This window comes from Mixophyes fleayi, chromosome 1, assembly GCF_038048845.1.
Source record: "Mixophyes fleayi isolate aMixFle1 chromosome 1, aMixFle1.hap1, whole genome shotgun sequence".
Taxonomy (NCBI): domain Eukaryota; kingdom Metazoa; phylum Chordata; class Amphibia; order Anura; family Limnodynastidae; genus Mixophyes; species Mixophyes fleayi.
This window is the reverse complement of record NC_134402.1, coordinates 413,748,699-413,771,764: the sequence shown is the minus strand read 5'-3', so window position 1 is coordinate 413,771,764 and position 23,066 is coordinate 413,748,699. Positions and strand designations below refer to the sequence as shown.

Sequence of the window (23,066 nt, the reverse complement as noted above, 5' to 3'; positions counted from 1 at the left end):
TGATGCTTCACTCCCTTCATGTTTTGCATCCAATATACTAAGAACTGTAACATCAATGGGGCATTAGAGGTATTTCATCCTAGCTGGCTCTGGCCTATTGAGGAATTGTGGAGGATGACTCCCGTTTTATGGCTGGTCAGTAAATAACATCTATTCAGCAAGACTTTCCTCAGTCATAAACTTGGAGTCACCAGAGTGAGCAAGCAAATGGAAAAAGGAGGAGTTCTGGCAGGATTTATGTTCAGGAGTTCGGGTAATTAAAACTTATGGCTCTTTTCATATCCTCCGTGGGATGAGGCAATGGAGTTGATAACTATGTTGATGCTATGCACTAAGTCACTTAATGTTAATGGTATCCTTTTCTTTCATTTAATTGTGCTGTTATGAGGCATTCATGCATGAGGCAGCAGCAGGAAAAACCCGGTAGCCTCTCGCAGCTATTAACCCTGCATTTCTTTGTATCTGGGATTTATATTTAAGAATTAAGCAATGTAATCATCTATTACAGCAACTGCACTGTCTTTACTTCTACAGAACACATTTGAATCAGTCAAACTTAACATTATGGTGCTAAATATTTACTATCACTCATTAACAAGAGCTGATAAAACCCAATCTCTTGTCTGTTTCTGATTCTGTACTTCTAGCACAACACTTCCTCTCATCACAACTATTTCTGCAGATTATTTTCTAAACAAAGTAGAATCCCAGGGAACCAGCAGCTACAATTACTGTCCCGCTACCTTTTGTATCAAGTGTTACCCACACCTCTTAGAGCGTAAGCTCATTAGAGCAGGACCGTCTTTACCTTCAGTTTCATGTCACTATGTGATTGAATGGTCTCTTAATCCGTTCAATGTACAGTGATGTGTCAGTATGTCAATAAAAAATAATAATCCATTAACAGAAAAACTCCATTTGTCACTTCTGTACTCCCTCCTTTAGAGTCTCTACCTCTCCTAAAGAGGAAGTGGTCTCCGTACCGTCCTCCTCAGAGTCTACAACATGCATTTCCATTTCTTTGGAACTCTTGAAAATTTGTGTAACCAACTATAAACACCCATCCTAGCTGAAATCTCTAATTTACAGTATCTTTTCTTTAATAACTGCATTACCTCTAGTTACCAGCATGTCTGCTGCTAAACAGCTAACGGAATATCTAGATACCAATTACCTAAACCTCCAATCTGAATTTTCACACAGCACGGTACTGAAACTGCTCTTACAAAAGAAGTCAATGGCTGACATATGGCTACATCTCAAAGGGAAGTACTAATACTATTTTATGATCTAACAACAATCACCAAGTGCCTATCAGGAATTTTTAACTTTGTGGCTGTCCGATGCCTGAAATTTACATCTTTATCCCTAACCCAGGTCTTGAAGTTTCATTATTTGTTACAGTTGACACCTCCTCCATTAAGTCAGTTTCCCAGGTGCATTGTCTTGGAATAAAAAGTCTTTGCAAAATACTGCTGCAAGAATTACCTAAGTTCTTCCCATTCTATTCCTGCCTCTAAATACTCTATACTGCCTCCCTATCAATTTTAGCCCACAAACGTATTTTACTTGCATACAACGTCTTACACTCCTCAGCTCTCCCTACATTTCTCTACTGATTTCTAGATATAAACATGGACACCTTTCACTACCACTGCAGCCCACCTGAAGCCCTTTTCTCTCACTGATCCCTACCCCTGGAACGCTCTAAAGATTTACCAGACAAGTTCCATCACCACTTTTAAGTACGAGCTGAAGGTTTACCTCTTCACAACTGTCACAAAAACAGACTTGCTGCAGTGAATCATCCTCTATATGCCATACTTGCCAACTCTCCCTGAATGTCAGGGAGACTCCCTGAAATAGGGGTAATCTCCCTCACTCCCTGAAGAGTCTGGCATTCTCCGTGATGCTGAGCCAGTACAAGACGTGGTTGGCTTCAGAAATTGTGTCCTATGTCCATGTATTGATGCCTATGGAGGTGGCCATTTTCATGGAGACCAAGATTTAATAAAAGACTGACAGGTAAGACAACATTCAGTTCAGTAATGGAGACAGAAATGTAAAAGACACTTCAGTCTCTAGAGATTCATTAGCTGCTTTTCTTTTGCATAGTTAAATACTCTTCTGGAATGTCCAGGAGACTCCCACATTTCTGGGAGACCTCCCGGGAGAGCAGGGAAACTTTCTCGCTCCTGCAATAGATAAGTGGCGGGGCTTAATGACGCAAATATCGCGTCATCTTAGCCCCACCCCCTGCTGTAATTGGCCAAAATTGTGACAATCGTTTAGGGGGGAGTGCCAAAATGATGTGATTCATCAAGCCACGCCGCCCGCATGCCCACCTCCCCCGGGATCTCCCTGAAGCCAACGAGGAAAAGTTGGCAAGTATGCTATATGCACTTCTCTGTGTTTCCTTATATATCATTTAGTATATTGTAAGCTCTTAAGGGCAGGGAACAACAATTTCCTATTGTTTCTGTTAAAAACAGTCAATAGCACTGCATTATTTTTCTTCTTATAAAGTACTGCACACACTGGTGGCATTATAAATACACAACACATGCATACAATGTCTAACTAAAAACAATAATTAAAATAAGATTTGTATTTTGTTATTTTCTGCACTTATATATTATACAGAAAAATTAGGCACATACAAATATAAGTACCTTAATATATAAATATAGTTCATTCAGGCAATATCAGAAGATGCTTGCGAGGAAACACTTTATAAATAGATTAGTCACAACACTTAATTTTCTTGAGCCTTTAGCAATGTTTGGTAATGTTATGTATCCAATTGTCCATTCAGCTTTATAAATCAGTACATTCTGCTTTCAAATATTGTATTGTTCTGTCCACATAAGTCAAACTTAAGCCTCTTATTTCTTAAAACAAATCACAGAGGTATTGACCTGTAGTTATCCTTCACCTACAAAGGAAGAAAGGTATTCAAGGCAATGTGACCAATGTAAAGAAAAGAATAAATAAATCCATTCACTTTTATAATAAAAAGATGTCAAACAAATGTACCACTTTAAATTAAATTTTAAATGACATATTCCAGAGGTCTCTTCTACTCTAGAATAGGTTTATTTCCCCACAACATAGAGATATATCTAGTTCTTTTTTTGTTTAATTGGGATGTTTCAAACACAAATGTATTTTTAAGCTCTGTCCTCTAATACCCCACCAAGCTTTGCACAAAGTGAAGTTGATTAATATAAATAATCCAGCCAGTAGATGTCTCCATGCACTAGTTGCATGCGGAGAACACCGCAGTGCTTAACTCAAGAATGGTGGGAATACAAAACATCTACTCCACAACCAAAGTGGTCTTGTATCTGGTGCAATTCATGAAATGACACCAGACTTGACAAAATTAGGAAGACATTTAATACTACTTTGAAAAACGTGATTCTAAAAAGGCATTATATAATATAATACCCTGTAATACAGACTATGCATAGAACTGTTGTACATAGAGCCCCAGCATTCCGTTCATGGCAGAGAGCGGTGTCATACGTAATAGAAGGATTCTGGAGATGGGAGGAGGGGAGTGCATGCCCTGGCTCCGCCTCCTTCTCCAGCCACGCCCCCTGTGGAAGGGCACACAGAGCAGCTGTATGGAGAGAAGAATGGGAATGTGGCTTCGCCATCATTTATATAGCGCCAGCAAATTCCGCAGCGCTTTACAATTGGGACTTGATACATAGACCCCTTAGTATGGAATTAAAAATGAAAGCAAAGCCTACATTGTAATACGTTTTTATTTCACAGTGATTATATTGACTTTAGACAAAGGGAAAGATTACAGTACCTTGTAACAGTACATATCACAAGGTGCCTGAGAGATGTCACAAGTGCCCATTGAATTCTATATTCTCATAAATACATGAACAGCCTATAAAATGACTGCTTCCACTACGTGTTGGCGATTGCTGCACCTTAAAAATACTTTTCCTGTCCTTTAAACTTCTGCTCGTCATTTTGACCCTCACAGCCTAGATTATTTTTTGCAGAAAATTGTTGTTACCGACTGTTTTGGCTTTTCCCGCATATAGTTAGTTAGACTGTAAGCTCTCTGGGATAGGGACTTCTTCCTTTTATTTTTCATTTTTGTTGGCTAATAAACTTGCATTTATTTCTCTATACCATTTATTACACCACGTTCTTTATTCTAGTCAATTTGTAAAGCTCTGCATACCCATTGGCACTATATACATAAAGTGCTCTGCTTTGTCATGCCTAATCTGGATGGGATTTGAAAGCTTTCTATTCACAAACATTTCTGTATACAACAGCGGTGAGAAGAGTGTCATCTCTTTGTAAGAAAGGGTTACATCTGAGCTTAATTACAGCCATATAGAAAAAGACAGAGAAGGTCTTTGTCCCCTTAAGCATACCAAGTTACATCGCTAATGAAAGCAAGATGACAAACAACAACACCGTTTTCTAGAAGAGTGGGTGATAAGAGCATCTTTTCTTTTGTGACCTAAATCCAGCCTCTCTCTGGGCTTAATCCAGCTTTTAACAGAGTGAGCTTCAGTAACAGGTGGAAATACATTGGGCCATTCTGCCGAGAAGGAACAAAGAACTTTGTGTGGACAGTTATCTTCTCTAAAATGGATAAAGTTCACCCACAACTTAAACCAACGATGGAAGGATACTTATCAGCATAAATCATTATGTTAAAAAGCTCCGTTTATTGTACAAAATAGGGACCCGTGGCTCACTTCGGCTTTATTACTATTATGTGACCATAGGACATTTTGTAATCTTCCACATAAACTCTTACAATCTTAAAAATACTAACAAGGAATGGCAGCTTAGAACATTTGTACCATAGACGTGGTGTATTAAATAAGGATATAGTCTACAATAAGAGTTTGATGAAGGATTAGGTGCCTATTCAAAATTAAAAAACAAAATATACATTTCTTTTTAGAAAGAGAGGATTTAAAAGTGATAAAAGAGAGGTTACCATATAAAACCCCACACGGGAAGACTAGACAATATATTAAATATATAACAAATCTATTAGCAGATAAAAGACACTTTTCTCTGAAAAAAAGATGACAATTTAATAAAATCACAATAATACAAATAAAATGCAAATACAATACCTGAGGGCCCCAAACTTACACTGAATTGCAAGAAACATAACAAACATTCTGTACATTAAAAGTAAGGTGTTGTGAAGGAAGAACCTTATACTATACGCCAGAAAAAAATACAGCAAAGTCTATAAACTCAGTGTCATTTGGAGGCACAGAAAGGGTAGTGGATAAGTAGAATAGCCTCCCATCAGAGGTGGTAGAGGATAATACAGTAGAGCAATTTAAACATGCTTGGGATAGATAAAGGATATAAAGGAAGATTAAAGTACCAAAAATGGTTAGGTCATACTTGCCAACTTATGGTAAGTATGATCCGGGAGCTGCCGCGGGCAGGGCTCTGAAAATCGCATCATTTCACAGCGGTGGTGGGGCCAAATGCCGCGAATCGCGTCATTTTGGATTTAATTCTGCCTACTTCACTAGGAAGTGGGTAGATGCAGGAGATTGTCATACTCTCGCGGGAGTCCCACCCAGAATTTGGAAGTCTCCCGGACATTCCGGTAGAGTTGGCAAGTATGGGTTAGGTTAATAAAAAAAAATCTGTTTCTATGAGGCTTCATTTATTGCCTCATATTCAAAATATTATGATTGTATTCAACTGTCATTTTCATTTATTCTGAGAAATGTGTGGTATATCTGCTTGTAGTGCTGTGGTACAATTTCTAAAGGGTTCATCTTTCAGAAGTCTTTGAGGTAAGTCTGAAAGACAGCAGTGAACAAGACAATGAAGAAACAACTGAGTGACAGAGGCACGTGTGGGTAAAGTATAGAGTGATAGAGGCACCTGTGGGTAGAGAACATGGTGGCAGAGGCACCTGTGGGTAAAGAACATGGCGGCAGAGGCCCCTGTGGGAAAAGAACATGGCAGCAGAGGCACCTGTGGGAAAAGAACAGGGCGGCGAAGGCACATCTGGGTAAAGCACAGGGCGGCAGAGGCACGTGTGGGTAAAGCACAGGGCGGCAGAGGCACGTGTGGGTAAAGCACAGGGCGGCAGAGGCACGTGTGGGTAAAGCACAGGGCGGCAGAGGCACGTGTGGGTAAAGCACAGGGCGGCAGAGGCACGTGTGGGTAAAGCACAGGGCGGCAGAGGCACGTGTGGGTAAAGCACAGGGCGGCAGAGGCACGTGTGGGTAAAGCACAGGGCGGCAGAGGCACGTGTGGGTAAAGCACAGGGCGGCAGAGGCACGTGTGGGTAAAGCACAGGGCGGCAGAGGCACGTGTGGGTAAAGCACAGGGCGGCAGAGGCACGTTCGGGTAAAGCACAGGGCGGCAGAGGCACGTGTGGGTAAAGCACAGGGCGGCAGAGGCACGTGTGGGTAAAGCACAGGGCGGCAGAGGCACGTGTGGGTAAAGCACAGGGCGGCAGAGGCACGTGTGGGTAAAGCACAGGGCGGCAGAGGCACGTGTGGGTAAAGCACAGGGCAGCAGAGGCACGTGTGGGTAAAGCACAGGGCAGCAGAGGCACGTGTGGGTAAAGCACAGGGCGGCAGAGGCACGTGTGGGTAAAGCACAGGGCTGCAGAGGCACGTGTGGGTAAAGCACAGGACTTTAAAGGTCATGATAGACATTTGTGAGTCAGTGCAGGGACTGACATAGGGGTAAAACAGACATGGTGTGGCTGGATCCAGTGGCAGTAGCTAGGACACTATGGGGGACTGTGGGAGACTGGTTATCAAGATTTAAGGAAGTAATTACCAATTTAGTGGAATCCTATGTAGGTAAGGAAACTAATCTTAGGCTGTAGCATAGATGAACGGTAACAGGACTAGAAAATGTACAAACGTCAGAAGCAAAGTAGTAGATTGTTAACAGTCAGAAATAATTAAGGAATTGAGGTGATTGCGACTGGAAAGAAGAGTATGAACTATGTGTTATCTAGTTTAAGTTTTAAATGTCTTTGGGACATCCAAGTATGTAGATCAGATTCTGGAAGAAAGTCTAAGTTCGATATGATCTGCATATATGGGATAATCAACACTAAACAAGATATTAGGGAGGAGGAAGGTAATAGACATATTTTCTGTCTTGGGTAAACTGCATCATGTGATCTTACCAAGGTTAATAAGCTATAAGTTATGGTACTCTTGATTCAGAAAAAAACATGTGCTTTATAGCCAAGAATGATCCCATGCTGCCCTGAAATAAATTGCACATACACATAAAATTCACATATTACTAAAGTAACTCTGTAATAAATGTATAGCCAGTAATATACTACAATGCCTCCACATCAATTGGCAGCAAAACATTGTGGGCCACTGGTCCATAAGCCCACCAAATGTCTGAACAGTAATTATCTGTTCTACAGTTATAGAGAATGTCATAAAGTAACAATCGTGTGCAGGTAAAAACCAGTGGTGCCATGCCTCTGATGTTACAGCCAACAAAATGCTGTTTCATGACCACCAATAGATAATGCGGTGTATAATTCACATTTAATCTTTAGATTTATAAACAGCTATTCATTATATTTTCTGAACCTGGTAAAAGTAGTAATGAAATACACTGTATCCTGTATTCATTTGAATCTCTTCCTGTGTCACTAATGCAGGTGTATTATCAGACAGGCTCATTGAAAATAAGGGCTTGAAACTAAAGTATTCAGACATTCCACTATCAGACACTTAAAGAAAGGAAATATAAAGTAATGTAGAAAAGATAAAGCCTGAATGAACCTTTCTATTCTCCACTTAATGTGGCGACATGCTGGGTGACCTACAGGCCTTCTGCAAACAAAGAAACCTGACCTCCAAGATCTTTTCTCTGTTTTACACTTTTGTTTCCTGTTTCTCATCCCAAAATTAAATAGAGGCTGAACCGGTGTTTTATGTGATCTGCAGAGTGTATGAAAATTCTTCAAGACCTGTCCATGTTACCATGAAAGGCAAGAATGCCCGAAATATCTTAGAAGTTAAATTTCAACTAGATTTATAGACTGACCAGGCCCTCCTCCAGATTCTGCTACAAAATGTTTAGTGCTAGTGTGTGTTTAGCCTGCAAACACTCTGCCAGTGTACAGTAGCACAAAGCAGTTGTATCAAACACGCACTCTAAGCACAAAAAAGAATCAAGGAAACGGTTTTGTTGCAGTTTCAAAATAATTCACCAGACATGCATGGTTTTAAAGGTACCCCAATTCTATATTTAAGCTTTTTTATCATTTACCGCACTGCCAAGCATATATCAAGGACAAGCTTCACGTAGTACTAAACTGTAAGCTATAGCAACCTATAAGATATTTGTTTTCATTAGCCTAACTTGCAATAGATTATCAGAGCTAATATTTGATTGGTTGCTATGGGCACATGTCAAAATGTAAAAGGCCTGACCCTGTAACTCAGGGATGTTGGTCTAAATGTCAGAATTCTGCAGAAAACCAATTACTGTATGTTTTTCAATTATTTAGTGACTAATGCTGGCCATCCTGTTGCTGGTCCCTAGAGCCAAATGTCCACCGAAGGCCACTGGGATCTATAAATGAGATTGGAAGATGACTACACACATGTCCATAGCCGTCATCTTCTAACCATGGGAAGAAGGTAAGCCGGCAGAGTCAGTGTGATGCTCTGGGCAATGTTCTGCTGGGAAACCTTGGGACCTGGCACTCATGTGAATGTTACTTTTATAAGTACCATCTACCTAAACATTGTTGCAGACCAAGTACACCATGATGGCAGTGGTCTCTTTCAGCAGGATGATGTGCCATGCCAAATTCCCCAAATCTCAATCAGATCGACCATCTGTGGGATGTACTGGACAAACAAGTTTGAGGAATAGAGGCCCCACCTCACAACTTACAGAACTTATAGGATCTGCTGCGAACGTCTTTGTACCAGATACCACAGAACACTTTCAGAGGTCTTGTGTAGTCCATGCCTCAACGGGTCAAAGCTGTTTTGGCAGCACATGGGGACCAACACATTATTAGACAGAAGGTTTTAATATTGGAGCTGACAAGTATATGTATTTATATAAATAAAATGATAATAATAATAAATATATCCTAAAGAACATTAAAAAAAAATCACCCACCTTTCCTCATGCAGCATTGTCTATAGGAGGAGGCACTTGACAATTTTCTGTGCAAATTACATTATTGACTCTTATATCTACTGGCTTTCAAACTTATCTGAAAACCAGGCTTCCAGATTATAGATCCCATACCTGTACATGTTGCTCTGCTTTACCGTTGTTTTAAACTGTAAATCATGGAGCAAAGTTTTCCACTACATTCTGGAATTGTGTTAGTACTTTTGCTCTGTACTGTGGTCCTGGCTGTAGCTGAGAATTCTTTGATAGAACATGTTTTTTGTTCATCAGTGTATGTTTTAAATGACCCATTCATTTTTTCCACTGTACATGTGCTTGGGTCATTAGAGTTGGAGTATTCTTTGATGGAAATGAAGGTGGGCTAAGGTATGGATGACAATGAAGAAAATATCACAGGTCCTTAGTGTGTGTTATTGTCATCAGTCAGGAGATCTGAGTACTTGTGTACAGGGCTGTAATTTCAGTTGTTAGGAGGGAGGTTTGGCTACTGGTGGAAAAGAAAATAAGACTCATAAGATATATTTAGCCACATAGACAACAAAACCTTATCTCAAAGCAATTAACCCACGTGTTTGTTCATAAAGAAATACATTATTTAGAAATCAACTTTTCACTCTTTTCGTCTTGATACCAAATTGTCTCAAGTTACTTGTTTGATCCCTATATATTATTATTTATTGTTTCTGTTTTTTTGTGATGCATTCCATAAGTTGCAAAAATCCCTGTGATGCATGTGGACAGGTCTTCATTGAATACTAAATATAGAAGAATCAAGTGAATTGCAAAAGATAAAGATCTTGAGATAAGTCCTTGCTAAAAAAAAAAATTGTCCTACCTGAAAATACTCACAATCAGGCGCACAGATCACAGAAGAATTGTCTCAAGAAAGATATCTCAAATGTAGATCTGGAGGATTAATTGGACTTAAACTGGCTAAGCATGTTCAATCCGATCATTGAATTTGATTGAATACATATAAACCAACAGGTGAGGTTGATAATCAATCCAAAATTGTCACGGTTTCAGACGATAGGCAGGTCTTTACGATGCGAATCCTAGGGTTCGTACAGTTTAGCGCTACTCCAACAGGGCGCGGAGTCTAACGAGTAGACGGTGTTCACCAGGAACCGTCGCAAAATGTATAGAGGAGGTGCCTTTTGTATTTGGAGCCAAAATTGCCTGGCCAATGGGAAAGCGGCCAGAGGTTTTATTAATCGCGGGTGCAGACCCGAATCCAAGATGGCGGTGGCCCGGACCGGGCGGACCGCCGGAGGAAGGTAAGTTTGCCGAGGGTCGGGTGAGCAGCCCGATACCCCGGCGAGTGACAAATATGATGAAATGTAGATGGGGAAATGGTTCAATAAATCGGTCCATCTTTATTGGAATATTTTCATCCAAAAGTGATCAACTTGAAGCCGACTGAAGTATGTATATTGTTGCATTGGGATTAGCCCAAACTAATTTGTAATCTGAAAGAGCATTCCAGTATGATGTCCAAACCAACAAAATCCAGATAGGCAGTTAAGAAAAATGACAATCCGTGTTGAAGGACAGTTTCTCAGATGTAACTGGGACACTAGAAATATTAAGGCCAATCCTAATAATACTCCTGAGTTTCCGTGTCCACCTCCTATATCGTACAAACATGCCAAAAGGCATTCAGGATGGACATGTTTAAACAAATATAGGTGGTGTAACAGAGCCTAAGAAGAGGTTTCTTAGTGCTCCAAAAAAAGGTTATATTTCCATATTTAAACTGCAAGCGCTGTGGCAATATACAGAGGGTGCATATTTTCACCCTCCTACGAAGGGTAATGTAATCTTTTTTCAAGGATTATTATACTCTTGAGTCCCGATTCTTGGTGCACGTTCTGCTTTCCCCTTTGTGGCAACTTATATTGGGTGAAAACACTAGGCATGTGAAAGTTCGGACTGGAGATCGCAAATCGATATTCTACACCTCATTTAAGATGTGAACTTGATGCGTAGAGCAAAATGCTTCGCTCTGACCAGAGACACCTAGATGGTCAGCCCTGTGCAAATCATGGTTCATGCATTGTCTTCAGTCTCTACAAACTACCAGTGCGCCAAGGCACGCGGAGAGGCAGAAAAATGAACATGTACCGCCTGCAAAAGTGTACAGTTCACACTGAGTACAAGCTCCTACCTCTTTAGAATGACTAGTTTAAGTAATTTAATCTCTTTAGCTAATCTCCTAAAACAATACTTAGCTTATCCTTAGTCATTGCTAAAATTAATCATGAAATGTAGGCGATATCAGGGTGCTGGTTATAACATGTGGTACTTTGTGTGTTTGAAGTTTTGCTTTACATTGAGCAAAGTCTCCTTAGAAATGTACTTCTCAACCGAAGTGCAACCGGGAAACTCAAGATTTTAAAAGGAGAATACCAGACCCAATTTGCCGTCAGGTCAGAACAGGAGAAAAACCAAGTCCTTCTGCAGTGTGGAAATGGTTGTGCATCCTCTTCCCTGGTTTTATTTCATTTCAATAACCTTGTTTCGCATATTGAAATCTCATTTTTGCCCTGCTTCGCAAAGCACGGTGCTTCAGTGCTCTGTACTTTACAAAGAACACCCTCAATCCAGCCAACTCCAACCATTGCCTCCTGACCTTTGGTGGAAATCTAGGCTCAATAACTATAACACATGTTTAAATAACCCCTATCACGTATTAAACAAGCCACAACAATGTGCAAATAAGTAACAGGAAAGCTCACACATTAACAGAATTATTAACAGTTTATTTAAAGTCTGTCCCATTATGTGTCGGTCATGCTCTGCACATAACAGCATGTTTGTGCACAAGATTTAAAGGGTGTATTTACAATGGTTGATGAAAATAGACAGGTCCAAGTATGGGAGCATATTTATCAGCCTTATACAAATACATATATACGAATACATAGCAACAGAACATTTTTAATTAAATTTCTATTATAAATGATTACAAGCAGAGTTGGCTGCAACAGGTATTTTCTAAAGTTACCTGTTGGGTGTTATTAGTCAAATAGTGAAGAAAACACATTAATCAAACTGTATAACAGTATTACTAATACCCCTAACATCTGAAATGCTCAAATACATTGTAGCAATGTGAGTCATTATATGAATTTCTAAAACAATCGCTTCTGAGTAAGCAGCTGTGGCTTTACTCACCTAATAAACATTTTTGTAGGCATCTTAGTAAAAGGACAGAGGCCAGAACCTTGATATTTGTCCATAAAGAGATCAAATGATTTGCACATTTGCCACTGAAAATGCCAACTTTATGTTACACGGTGTAAAAGTAATTTTGTTACGTTTCTTACAAACACAAAATGCCAAGATTCTTGCGCAAGGCGATACTTCATAAATCAAGAAGAACAATAATAATTCTAACAAAATACATATGAATAATACCAGTGCTAATAATATAAAGATGCAGTTTAATATTTATGTTCTGTTGCTCATAACGTAAGGTTATGCTTGCTACATACATTATAACGCGATTGTCAGCTTCACCGCCAATTATGTGAGACCACATTGCACAAATCTGGTCATTTGTGTACCAGCCCAAACCACTGAACAGCAATGTAGAGCTGGCCCCACATGTGCACCTAAAACTTTAAAATCAGCCAATAACCTCATCTATGTCCCAAAATGCGATCAACTGGCCCAGTTTCTATGCCTGAACAAGCCCCAATCAGACTTTGATTCTTCTAAAAGATCGATTGTGGAAACACTCATGTTTCAGTGGTCGGTCAATTAGGTAAAAAAAAACAAAAACAAATTAGTTGACCACATTTGCGCAAGACCAGCATACATGATTCAATGTAATTAAGAGCTGTTTGTAATGTTTATGCTCATTTTTAATGCTTCTAAGGGGGGGGGGGGGAGAGGGGTGTTCAATTTGGCTGCACTCAACATGGCGTTAATTATATTACTGTTAATACACTAATTTTAACTCTGATTTATGCACCCGGCTCCCTGAACTGCAAGCAAAAACCAGTGTTCAATATTACCGTATTACCGATAATAATGCGCACTGTTACCGTAATATCGGTAATAGTGCGCAGGCTGCGTTACTTTCGGCAGTGACGCGGCCATTTAAATCCCCCCCTAAATATATTTCCATTCTGAATTTGTACTATTTTTTTTTTTTGCAGAATTGTTATTGTTTAGCTGTTGCTAATAATTTCTATAGAGGTCTTACTATTTTTTATTATTTTGCCATTTTCGTTCCAGCGCTTAACCTATTGGAAATAGGCCATGAAACCTATAATTCAGTTTTCCCAAAAGTTGTTTTCGCTGCTTAAATATATAAATATATTATAAACTCATATAATATAATTTAGCAGAGGAAATAATACATATATGTACATATATTTTAGCTTTTATAGATTTGCTTAGAATTATAGCAAAAGCACTCAAGATTAAGTAATAAACCAGAATCCAGCTTTCTATTTCACCTCGAAATTATTTAGCTTACGCATGTTCTGCTCCTATAAAATTTTCAATAAAAAATAGCAAGCATTTTTCATATGCAAAAATGCAGACTACTCTACTGGCCGCTCTCCATGGTTTGGGAAATAAATTAGTGAATGTTATAACAGACATCCTATATTGGTGCCACAAAACACATTTCCTCAGTGAAACCTTTGAATGTTATGATTTGTATGACTCATAGTGAGATATAGTTTGTAGGAAGGTGAGTGACAAAAATCCTGCAGACATATTATTCATTCATATTCTCTCCACGTAAGTCATCATGCTGAGTCTCAATGAAAATATGGCAAAATAATTCCACAACTTAACAATATGGAAAAAAACGCACAACGTCTACCTGTGTTTACAACGTCTACCTGTGTTTACAACATTCACCTATAATTAACACGTTCACAATTGTGTTTAGTAATAAATTATTTTATGACAACTTAAAGGAAACTGTGTTTTTTCAGGTTTAAGCACCATTGTAAACACTGCATACTGAAATATGCCCAATGCAAAATTGTTGTTACATACCCAGCTACGAAAATAGTCATAATTACCAAACTGTACCCTATTTTACAAAGGTAAAAAAAAAATCATACATTTTCTGCAAGAGACTAAGGGCTAGATTTTATAAACTGCGGGTTTGAAAAAGTGGAGGTGTTGTCTATAGCAACCAGATGCTAGCTTTCATTTATTTAGTACATTCTGCAAAATGACAGATAGAATCTGATTGGTTGCTATAGGCAACATCTCCAGTTTTTCAAACCCGCAGTTTAGTAAATATACCCCCAAGTGTGTCAAAGTAAAACACTACTTGTGTGTCTGGAAATGCAGCACCAATGTGATGTCGACTGACTCAATAGTGGCCATTGTCAGCATGCCAATCCAACACACCAGTCATAATAATAGTTATTTCACTTGTGAACCACTTATGTGCAACTCTGCACACCAGGGGTGCTCTTTTGGTGACTCTAGGAAATCCATAGATTTACTTACTTATGAGTGATTCAAGCTTTCACACCACAAAAACAAAAAAGTACAAAAGTACATATATTATGTAAAACGGGAGGTAACTGGACAATCTTGGAGGTGTTTGTTATTCTTTGAAGAATTGCTGAGTTTACAGATGCACAAGCATGCTGGATTTGTAGGGTGTGAGGGGCTGTGGTAAGGCGGAACTTTAGTGGCAAACTGTTTGCATAACCCAACCGCATTCAATGCACTTCTCTTGCATGAAAATACATGTGATTAAAGGCCTAAATATGTAATGTATGCATGTAGTTTTCTTGGTACTGTCGTGTTCTCTGTTCTAATCGTGGAGAAATCCACTATTGAAAGTGTCTTCTGTTCCGTGCTCAGTGACGCAGAAAAGTTGACTTTCCCAGAACTTCCGGGAAGAGTCCAGGTCATGGAATGTTTGGGACAAAGCAGAACAGGGGAGGGGCTAACCTTGGGAGGAGCATACTGTAAGGTGCGACAAAGGTGTAACAAGCAGAACGGCTATAAGCTATTAAATATTCAAAGTGCTGATGCTCTTTGGAATGATTGATGTAAGTAATAAGATAAGAGCGGCATCTGTAGGTGCTTTCAGCAAGTATAGATATACAATTGCTCACTGGTCGAAGTAGACATTTAGAAGTGGCAGTATGACATGATGGGAATGTAAGTGAATGGAATTTGATAGTCTTACAATGGAGGCAGTAGAAATACACGCGACCGGAGAGTAAAAAGCAGGGGCATGACAGTCAAAGGTAATCTCAGGTGGACACAGGAAACGTCCATATCCATACCACTCTCCTTGTACAACCTAAACGTATTGTTTAATCTCAGGAGCTAGATGTATGCTCCAAACAAGAGCTGCAAGATTGGCCGTTGCTTCTTATAATTTTAAGTAAAGAATATACTGCAAATGATAAGCTATTTAGAAAGGCTGTTTTAAAATGCGTACCTGATTGGGATAATTATAGTGGCTGTAATAGCTGTATGAAAGAAAGACAGATAACATATAAAGATAAGAACTCTAACTCTCAGTGACTGAACAAAGGCTTTGTGTTTGAAAGTTTACTTATTCCTGTGAGAAAGTGACCATGATGTCATACAGCAATGTCTGGGAGTCTGTGGTATCCTATTAGCAAATACAGAGGTATTACTGTTTATGGATGTACTGACCATTAAATGGTGTACAACATAGTTTCTGCTATTCTTCACAACCAAGGTCATGTACTCAAATATCTTAAATCAAGTTTACATACTGTGGTCTTGACTTTTTGCACTGGTGTACTATTATGAGTTTTAGTGTTATGTGGCTTTGTAAAGTAATTTTTATGGTCATTTGTGTTGGATGTCTGCTGAGTAGTTGCAAAGTAATTAAAATGATTCACACTAGTTTAAGCAAACATAAAATCACACCATACTTGAAGACTGATTAAAAACAAACGAATGTTTAGTCCACGTAACCTTCTTTGGCCTATTAACAACGTGCAATCTCCATGCTGAGTGCATGAATATTCATTAGAAGCCCGAGTGTCACGCTATGAACGCCTCCTCTTGATCTGACAGCAGAATGGTAGTAGTGAGAGCACAAGAATGCACCAGAAAACACTTCTTTGCACAGTATACAATTTGAATTAATGGGCATAAAAAGTAAACGCTCTGGGGTCGATTCAATTAGCAGCGAGGTGCTGTAGTAGCCTCACGCCTCATGTTTCTGTGTCATGTTCAGGTACAGATCTCAGAGGTGGAGATTCAACTCGGCGCAAGGTGTCTCCGGAATGTACGCGGAGACACCTCGCGCTGATTCCTACCCTGATGCCCGGCAATGTGCGTCGGTCACTGAATCATCCCCATAGAGGTACAAGCAAGAACGAAAGAAGTTTTTATTACCGTAATTGCCAGTTTTGTGTGCGTTAAACACAGCACAGGAGACTACTATGGAACCACGCTGCTAATTAAATCGGTCCCTTGGCTCCAAACTGAATGGTAAAAAAATAATAATAATAAAACGTATATAAGAAATTAATTATAGAATATTCTACCAGTTTCATTTAGAAACCTGCTGCCAATAGGATAACAGTACATTTTCCTCTTTGCCCGTTTTAAATGAAAGAAAATCCCTTTACACATATGGTGAATTTAGCTTAATATACAGGAAACATCATCAGGTGATATAGCATTCTTGCAAATCAGGAAATTAAAATACAACAAGGAATCATTATAGATTAACAAACTGTAGTGGGAATACCTGGAGAAGCATTACTGTCCCTTATAGAAGACTGGCTGGGATAATACTCGGAAAAGTCTGATTAATGTTCATTAATAAAGAGGGCTACAGATAACACACAGCGAACAGGTTCCTCCTACCTGGTGATGAGTACGGCGTTGTCATGGTGAGCGATGCCATTTTCTGGTATGGTGTTCCCGTCACTCTGGTGCGAGAGAATAGATTTCTGCCACTTACAGAAGCTGTCGAGGGACTTGTCCGCATGGTGGTTGATCTCCAAGTTTGGCTGCAATACAAGACGCATACCAGGAATGTTCCAAGCAAATTACTAAGGTCAGTTGTTAAGCCTTTTGAAGACTAAAATGAGACTATAATTAGAAGCAGTGGTTTCTAGGAATAATCACTCCTTGCCAATATTTATCTCTATAAAATCTGACCGAGTTCAGCCAGCGTATTACTGAGCAGACATATTGTGTGTTCCAAATGTAATTGTGATTATGTCAATATAACAATTTCTCATTATCAGCTGAAGAACATTTCACACACCGATAGGTCCGTAAATCCTCTACTGAAGCAGTCAGAGCTAGATAAGTAGCAAATTAAAGAGCAATGACATTCACTCAAACACAACACAATCAGTTGCAAAATAACATTGAATAATAGTCACATTCTATTAAGAGCCCAACGTATACTGCACTATGTTTCATATGAATAAAATCAGTGAGCAGAATAAAAGTAATTCTAATTAGCAATACTTATTCTCAATCAGCTGATTGTCTTTCGGGAACCAGAGGGTACAGATTTACTTTAACTTCTAAGAAGAAAAGTGGAAGTGTAGCCAAGAGCAACCAATTAGATTGTAGCTATAAGTTATCCAGTACATTCTAACAAATGATAGCTAGAATCTTATTGGTTGTTATAGCCAACACCTCCACTTTTCCTTGTTAGAAGGAAACCTAGCCCCACGTATTAGAGAAAGTCAGATGGGCTCCAAATTCAGACTCAGCTGACAGTAAGCGGACTGACTGTGTTTGTATTGGCAGACCACGGATTAGACTATAATAACAACTAATAGATTCAGTCATCACAAATTAAGGGTCCCAGCAAAAACTTCATTCTGAGGTTTTATATATTTGTATTCATTGGAACTTTTACGCTATACACTGGATTTATTCATACACTTAGTGTTATATATATATATAAAGGGCATATCAATATATCCTCATCATAGTTTATTTGTCAGGCTCCACACAACTCTGTAGCAACAGCAGGCACATAAAAGGGAAATATATTAAAAGTTGATAAAAATGTAACATTTTGACAAATACGGTAATTTCATCACTTTAGAATGCAATAAAGTATAAATTAATGATTTTGACTGCCACTGCCTCATTTAAAAACATTTAAAGCTCTATTCTATATTCTAGAAAACAAAATAAAAGGAAAACACTGTTGGGAAATACAATCAATACCCCTTTCAGATTAAGAACGAAGTTATTTTTCATTACTAGTTAATTGCAGAAAATGAGAAAGGTGTATTTAGAGGTTCTTGTGCAGTGGTTTTCAGACACTAACAATGTTTGTCCATATGTTCCCACTCCAAAACCTAAGAAAATTCATACTAAGCACATAATAAATTTGTTAAATGACTAGATAATCCAGCAACATGTGCTCTTAAAAGGAGATCCACAATCAATTACCACTTCCTTTTGGGTTCCAAATACAATAGAAGAGTAATTTAGATATTTATTAATTTGTATGATTTCCAAGAAATTTCTTAAACCTGCCCAGAATGAGTTTCCAGAGTGCTGTCTTTTCAGGGACAGCCACAGTTTTGCGCCTGGAAATGTTTAAAACGGTTGGTTTATTTTCCTGCAATTCAGACAACTGGTTTAAAATGTATTGATATGTAAATTAATTACCGTTTTACATGTTCAGTGTATTTGGAACCAGGCACCTGGGTTAAATATATAACAATGTAAATTAATTACTGGGTTCTAAATTATATACATCTGTGATTTAAATGCCAGTTCTTACCTGATCTTCCGTGAGGACTATCAAACGGGTCACTATGATATTCACAACGTTTCCTAGGCTGGAATCACGGTAAAGTTTGGCAACCTGACCTCCAGAAAAGAAGAAAACACACAAAGTCAGACAATGAAACCACAAGCCATTGATTTCGGGTCAGAAGAGAAAGCAGACTGAAGATACATCGAAGACAATTTTTAGCATGAAAGGTTCCAGGTTCATTTTGCAAGGGGTATATTTACTAAACAGTGGTTTTGAAAGTGTAGATGTTGTCTATAGCAACCAATCAGATCCTAGCTGTCATTTTGTAGAGTGCACTAAATAAATGATAGCTGGAATCTGATTGGTTGCTATAGGCAACATCTCCACTTTTTCAAACCCGCAGTTTAGTAAATCTAGCCCTAAATGTTCTGATGGTGTTTTGACTAAAACAAAAAGGACCCAATTGCGAGAGTCCAGGGAAAATATTCCCTGCCTTTCAAATGTAGTGTCAGCCCTATATTGCTATGTCAACTCCAGATCATGATTTGAATATCTCCATTCATTTTATAACACTGTATATCTAGCTTAAACATTAGTATTGTGAGCCAAATAGAAATCTACTCTTGACTCCGTGACAAATTCAGTGTTGCTTGAATATTTAGAGTACCCTGGAATGGAACTGGAAAAGCACTAATCTGCTTTGCGTTCCAGTTAGGTATATCGCATATGAGTGGGACTAATTATATATTATATTATATTATATATAATAATATATTATTATACATTATATTAGAGCTCATTCTAACAAATGGATTACTGATGCTTTTATATTTTGTCTTCATGTTGCGTTCTGGGTGAAGGACTGACGCGAGGGATGTTACAGGCATGGGGACCATTCAGACACATGTGCTAACAAGCGCAGCAGCTAAATATGCAAATCCTTTATACTGATGGAACATTATACAGATGTGTTGCAATGAGGGATTGGAGGTGTAAAAGCAAAAGTTACCTAGAAATGCAAAATAGATGAACACAGGACTGCGTGGCACGGAACATAGATGACACTGATTTGCTTGTCTGAATGAGCCTCATACTGGTATCTTGAAACATAGTGTATATTAATTAATGAATATACCAATTATTCTACAAACATATGATAGGCTTTCCATATAAGTAAATGATGAATGTCACATATGATATACCCAGGTGCCTAGAGGCTGAATACAAAACAAAAAAAACTACTAAGTTGTTTTAAGGGATGTTGGGGGCCATGGAAAAGCCATATAGGGCCATATCCAGTGTGTGATCCAACACCTAACATCCCCTATATGGTCTATGTATATAATTACTTATAGAGTGCCATGTGCAACTCTTAGCATAATAAATAGGCCTAGAGCAGATTGAATAATCACAGTACAGGGAAATAAACACAAGCACATTTGCAATTAAAGTCACGTAGAAAAAGAAAAGGATTCCTGTCCTAAAGATATTACAAAGAGATGTGAGAACCCACAAAAACGTCTCCATGATCTTATTTCCTTTAATCACTTGGTAGATGCCATTAAGTTGTTGCAGACTATACGTTCCTGACTTTGATGGCACGAACAGGAACACCTACACGAGGAAGGAAACTCCTTCCATGTGCAGGTAACCCTAGTAAGCATGATAAATTACGGGATGACGTGAGTGTTTCTCCAACCGCTAGAGCCGCACAATGAAAGAAGTATTCAGGATGATAAAAGAAAAGCAACAGGTAATTGACACTTGTAAAACAGAGGAGTTAGTGTACTGTACAGAACTAGCTCTTGCTCAACAGATCTGGCAGACACTTGATGTTACAAGCCACAAAGTGCTGTTACTGATAATATCAGCTGCTTCACTGGAAATGTTCCAAATCCGCTTTTGCATTGCTTAAAATAAATCACAATAATTATATTATAATTGCACTATATTTACAAAACTGAAGGAGGGGGTATGTTTGCGTTTGGTTTCAGCTCCGTATTAAGTAGACAATATGTTCTAATTAAAACAGTAGTTTGGCCTTTGTAAATAAACAAAACTTATTTAAAAAACAGACTGCAGCCGTAAACAATAAGTGTCACAAAATAGTCTATATATCGCTGTGACAATATAAGGACTGTATTAGTTTTAGATTAATTTTTAACATACATAATATATGACTACAAGTTGCTTCACATGTTATCACAGGATGCAACAAACTCCTGCTTTTAGCTGCAGTTTTTTTTTATCAAACTGGTGGTCGGTGACTATTTCTCTCTATATAGTGCAGCACTCACAGCGCTACCTCAGGTTGTCAAAGGTACTGCAGTACAGATATAACATGTTCCATTTCCAATAAAGCAGCTATGTAAGAAATGGAAAAACAGATATTAAGCAAAATACTAACCCCTATAACTGCTTCTGCTTGAAGATTATAAATATTTTATGGGATTATCAGAAACATGCTGTAGATACTAGTGTTTAATCAGTGATGAAGGGGTCAAACTTACAATATTCATTACGCTGAGTATGTAGTGTTCAATATCTTTGCGTCCATGATATCCCACCATCATTTTGTCCGCCACTACTAGAGTCTCTACAAATCGTTCAATGCTAACCGATCTCCTCTGCCGGCGAGGACCATTTTCTGTGTCATTATCCGATGGCGTCGTAGGAGTAGATATTGTGTAATTTAACCACCAAGGCTTGTGGTTTCCAGTGAGATCTTCTAGGAAAAATGCAATTGCATGAGATATAATACTATGTACTACGTATTATTGCCAGCTAGGGTTCAGTAAGCTTTGTCAAATGATAACTACTAATAAACCTTATAATTCCATTATGATGACTATATACCAACTATCCCTGGATGAACCAGGTTGTTGCCAAAGAAAATATGTTCCTTACAATGCTACAATCTACTAGATTAGCATAAATAGGTTTCTAAAACCGCTTTACTGAATTTGGCACCCAACTGTATGCATGGAGTGGTTGAAGAAGTGTGAGCCCCCACATAGTAAGAACATGATGTACACTACACCTCTCCGCAGACAAACAAGACGTAAATCTACATCCAATTAAAATATACAAGTTTCCACTTACTGCAGAAACAGAAAAAACTATAGTAAACAAAGCACAAAATAATCAATTAGCAAGACTGTTAAGCCTGGAAACCTGAGTGTAATAGTTGAGTACAGGTACCTTCAACCTGTACCCCACATCTAGGGACAAGGGTCTATCGAGTGACATTAAGACTGTGCCAGGAGGTCAGGGGACTTGTTGAGGATGACCGTGTACAGGTCAAAAATGAGAGTGACTATCCTTAATGTGTGGAGAATCACCTTTTGTGTGAATCTAGTGATCCACTATCAATTATTTATTTGCAACTACTAAGTGTAAGCTGGAGGAGCTCAATAACTGGAGTTTCACCCATTATAACAACTACGATGTGAACTGCACCAATGTCACCAACAACCAAGCTGGTTCTCAAACTTGTATGTGCAAGGGGCAATTTTGAAAGAAGTGTGAGATTATCTATAAACACAAACCAATGGAAAGGTGCTACATGTTCAGTAGCCAATAGCAACTAATTGGACATCGGCTTTCATTGGTAAAGGTAATGACTGCAGGGCAGTGCACATTTGAACCTTGTTAGTATATAACCCCCAGTAGGTAGTCATTGTACCTGCCTATATTTATCCAGTAGATATATGACAGCCACAAGCACTTTACTTTCTGGCATTTACTGTAAAGATGAATTTCCTCTGACCACACCTATCTTACCTTTCACACCACAGTGTCCCTGGTTGCTGGAATACCGCTGATGGATGGCAGATTTTCTGTAAATAATATGAGGGTGGCCCCTTTCGGAGTTAAAGTGATTGGAGTTTTCTGTGACGTTGTCTAAAGGCTCAATAAAATACTCTTCATCTTCAGTAGCGATTACGCCATGCTTGGATGGAAAAGAATAGGAAAAAAGGGATTTAGACAAACTGGAGAGACTTGTGCTATTTGCATTATAGCTGATGACGTCTGGGAAATGTAACGTAAATGTGGATATTCTTACATTTTTCTATATAACAGAACAATTGCATTAATCACCCTGCAGTCTGTTCTGTAATTAACTTTTTATCCACCCTCCCAGCGATTACATAGGCATTGCCAAAAA

General features: G+C 38.7%; 1 protein-coding gene across 4 annotated transcripts in view; it reads right to left on the bottom strand.

The window, feature by feature from the left end:
• Positions 1 to 23,066, bottom strand: part of ADAMTS6 (ADAM metallopeptidase with thrombospondin type 1 motif 6) — a 232,850-nt gene that overhangs the window by 170,313 nt on the left and 39,471 nt on the right. For 2 of the 4 annotated variants that reach the window (XM_075182881.1, XM_075182867.1), the window contains 4 exons: positions 22,682 to 22,850; positions 21,409 to 21,626; positions 18,923 to 19,006; positions 17,026 to 17,171 (listed from right to left, as the gene is read on the bottom strand). In XM_075182881.1, the coding sequence (XP_075038982.1) occupies positions 17,026 to 17,171; positions 18,923 to 19,006; positions 21,409 to 21,626; positions 22,682 to 22,850 (617 nt within the window). The remainder of the gene's footprint in view (positions 1 to 17,025; positions 17,172 to 18,922; positions 19,007 to 21,408; positions 21,627 to 22,681; positions 22,851 to 23,066) is intronic. The other 2 variants (XM_075182890.1, XM_075182874.1) reach the window with 1 other exon arrangement.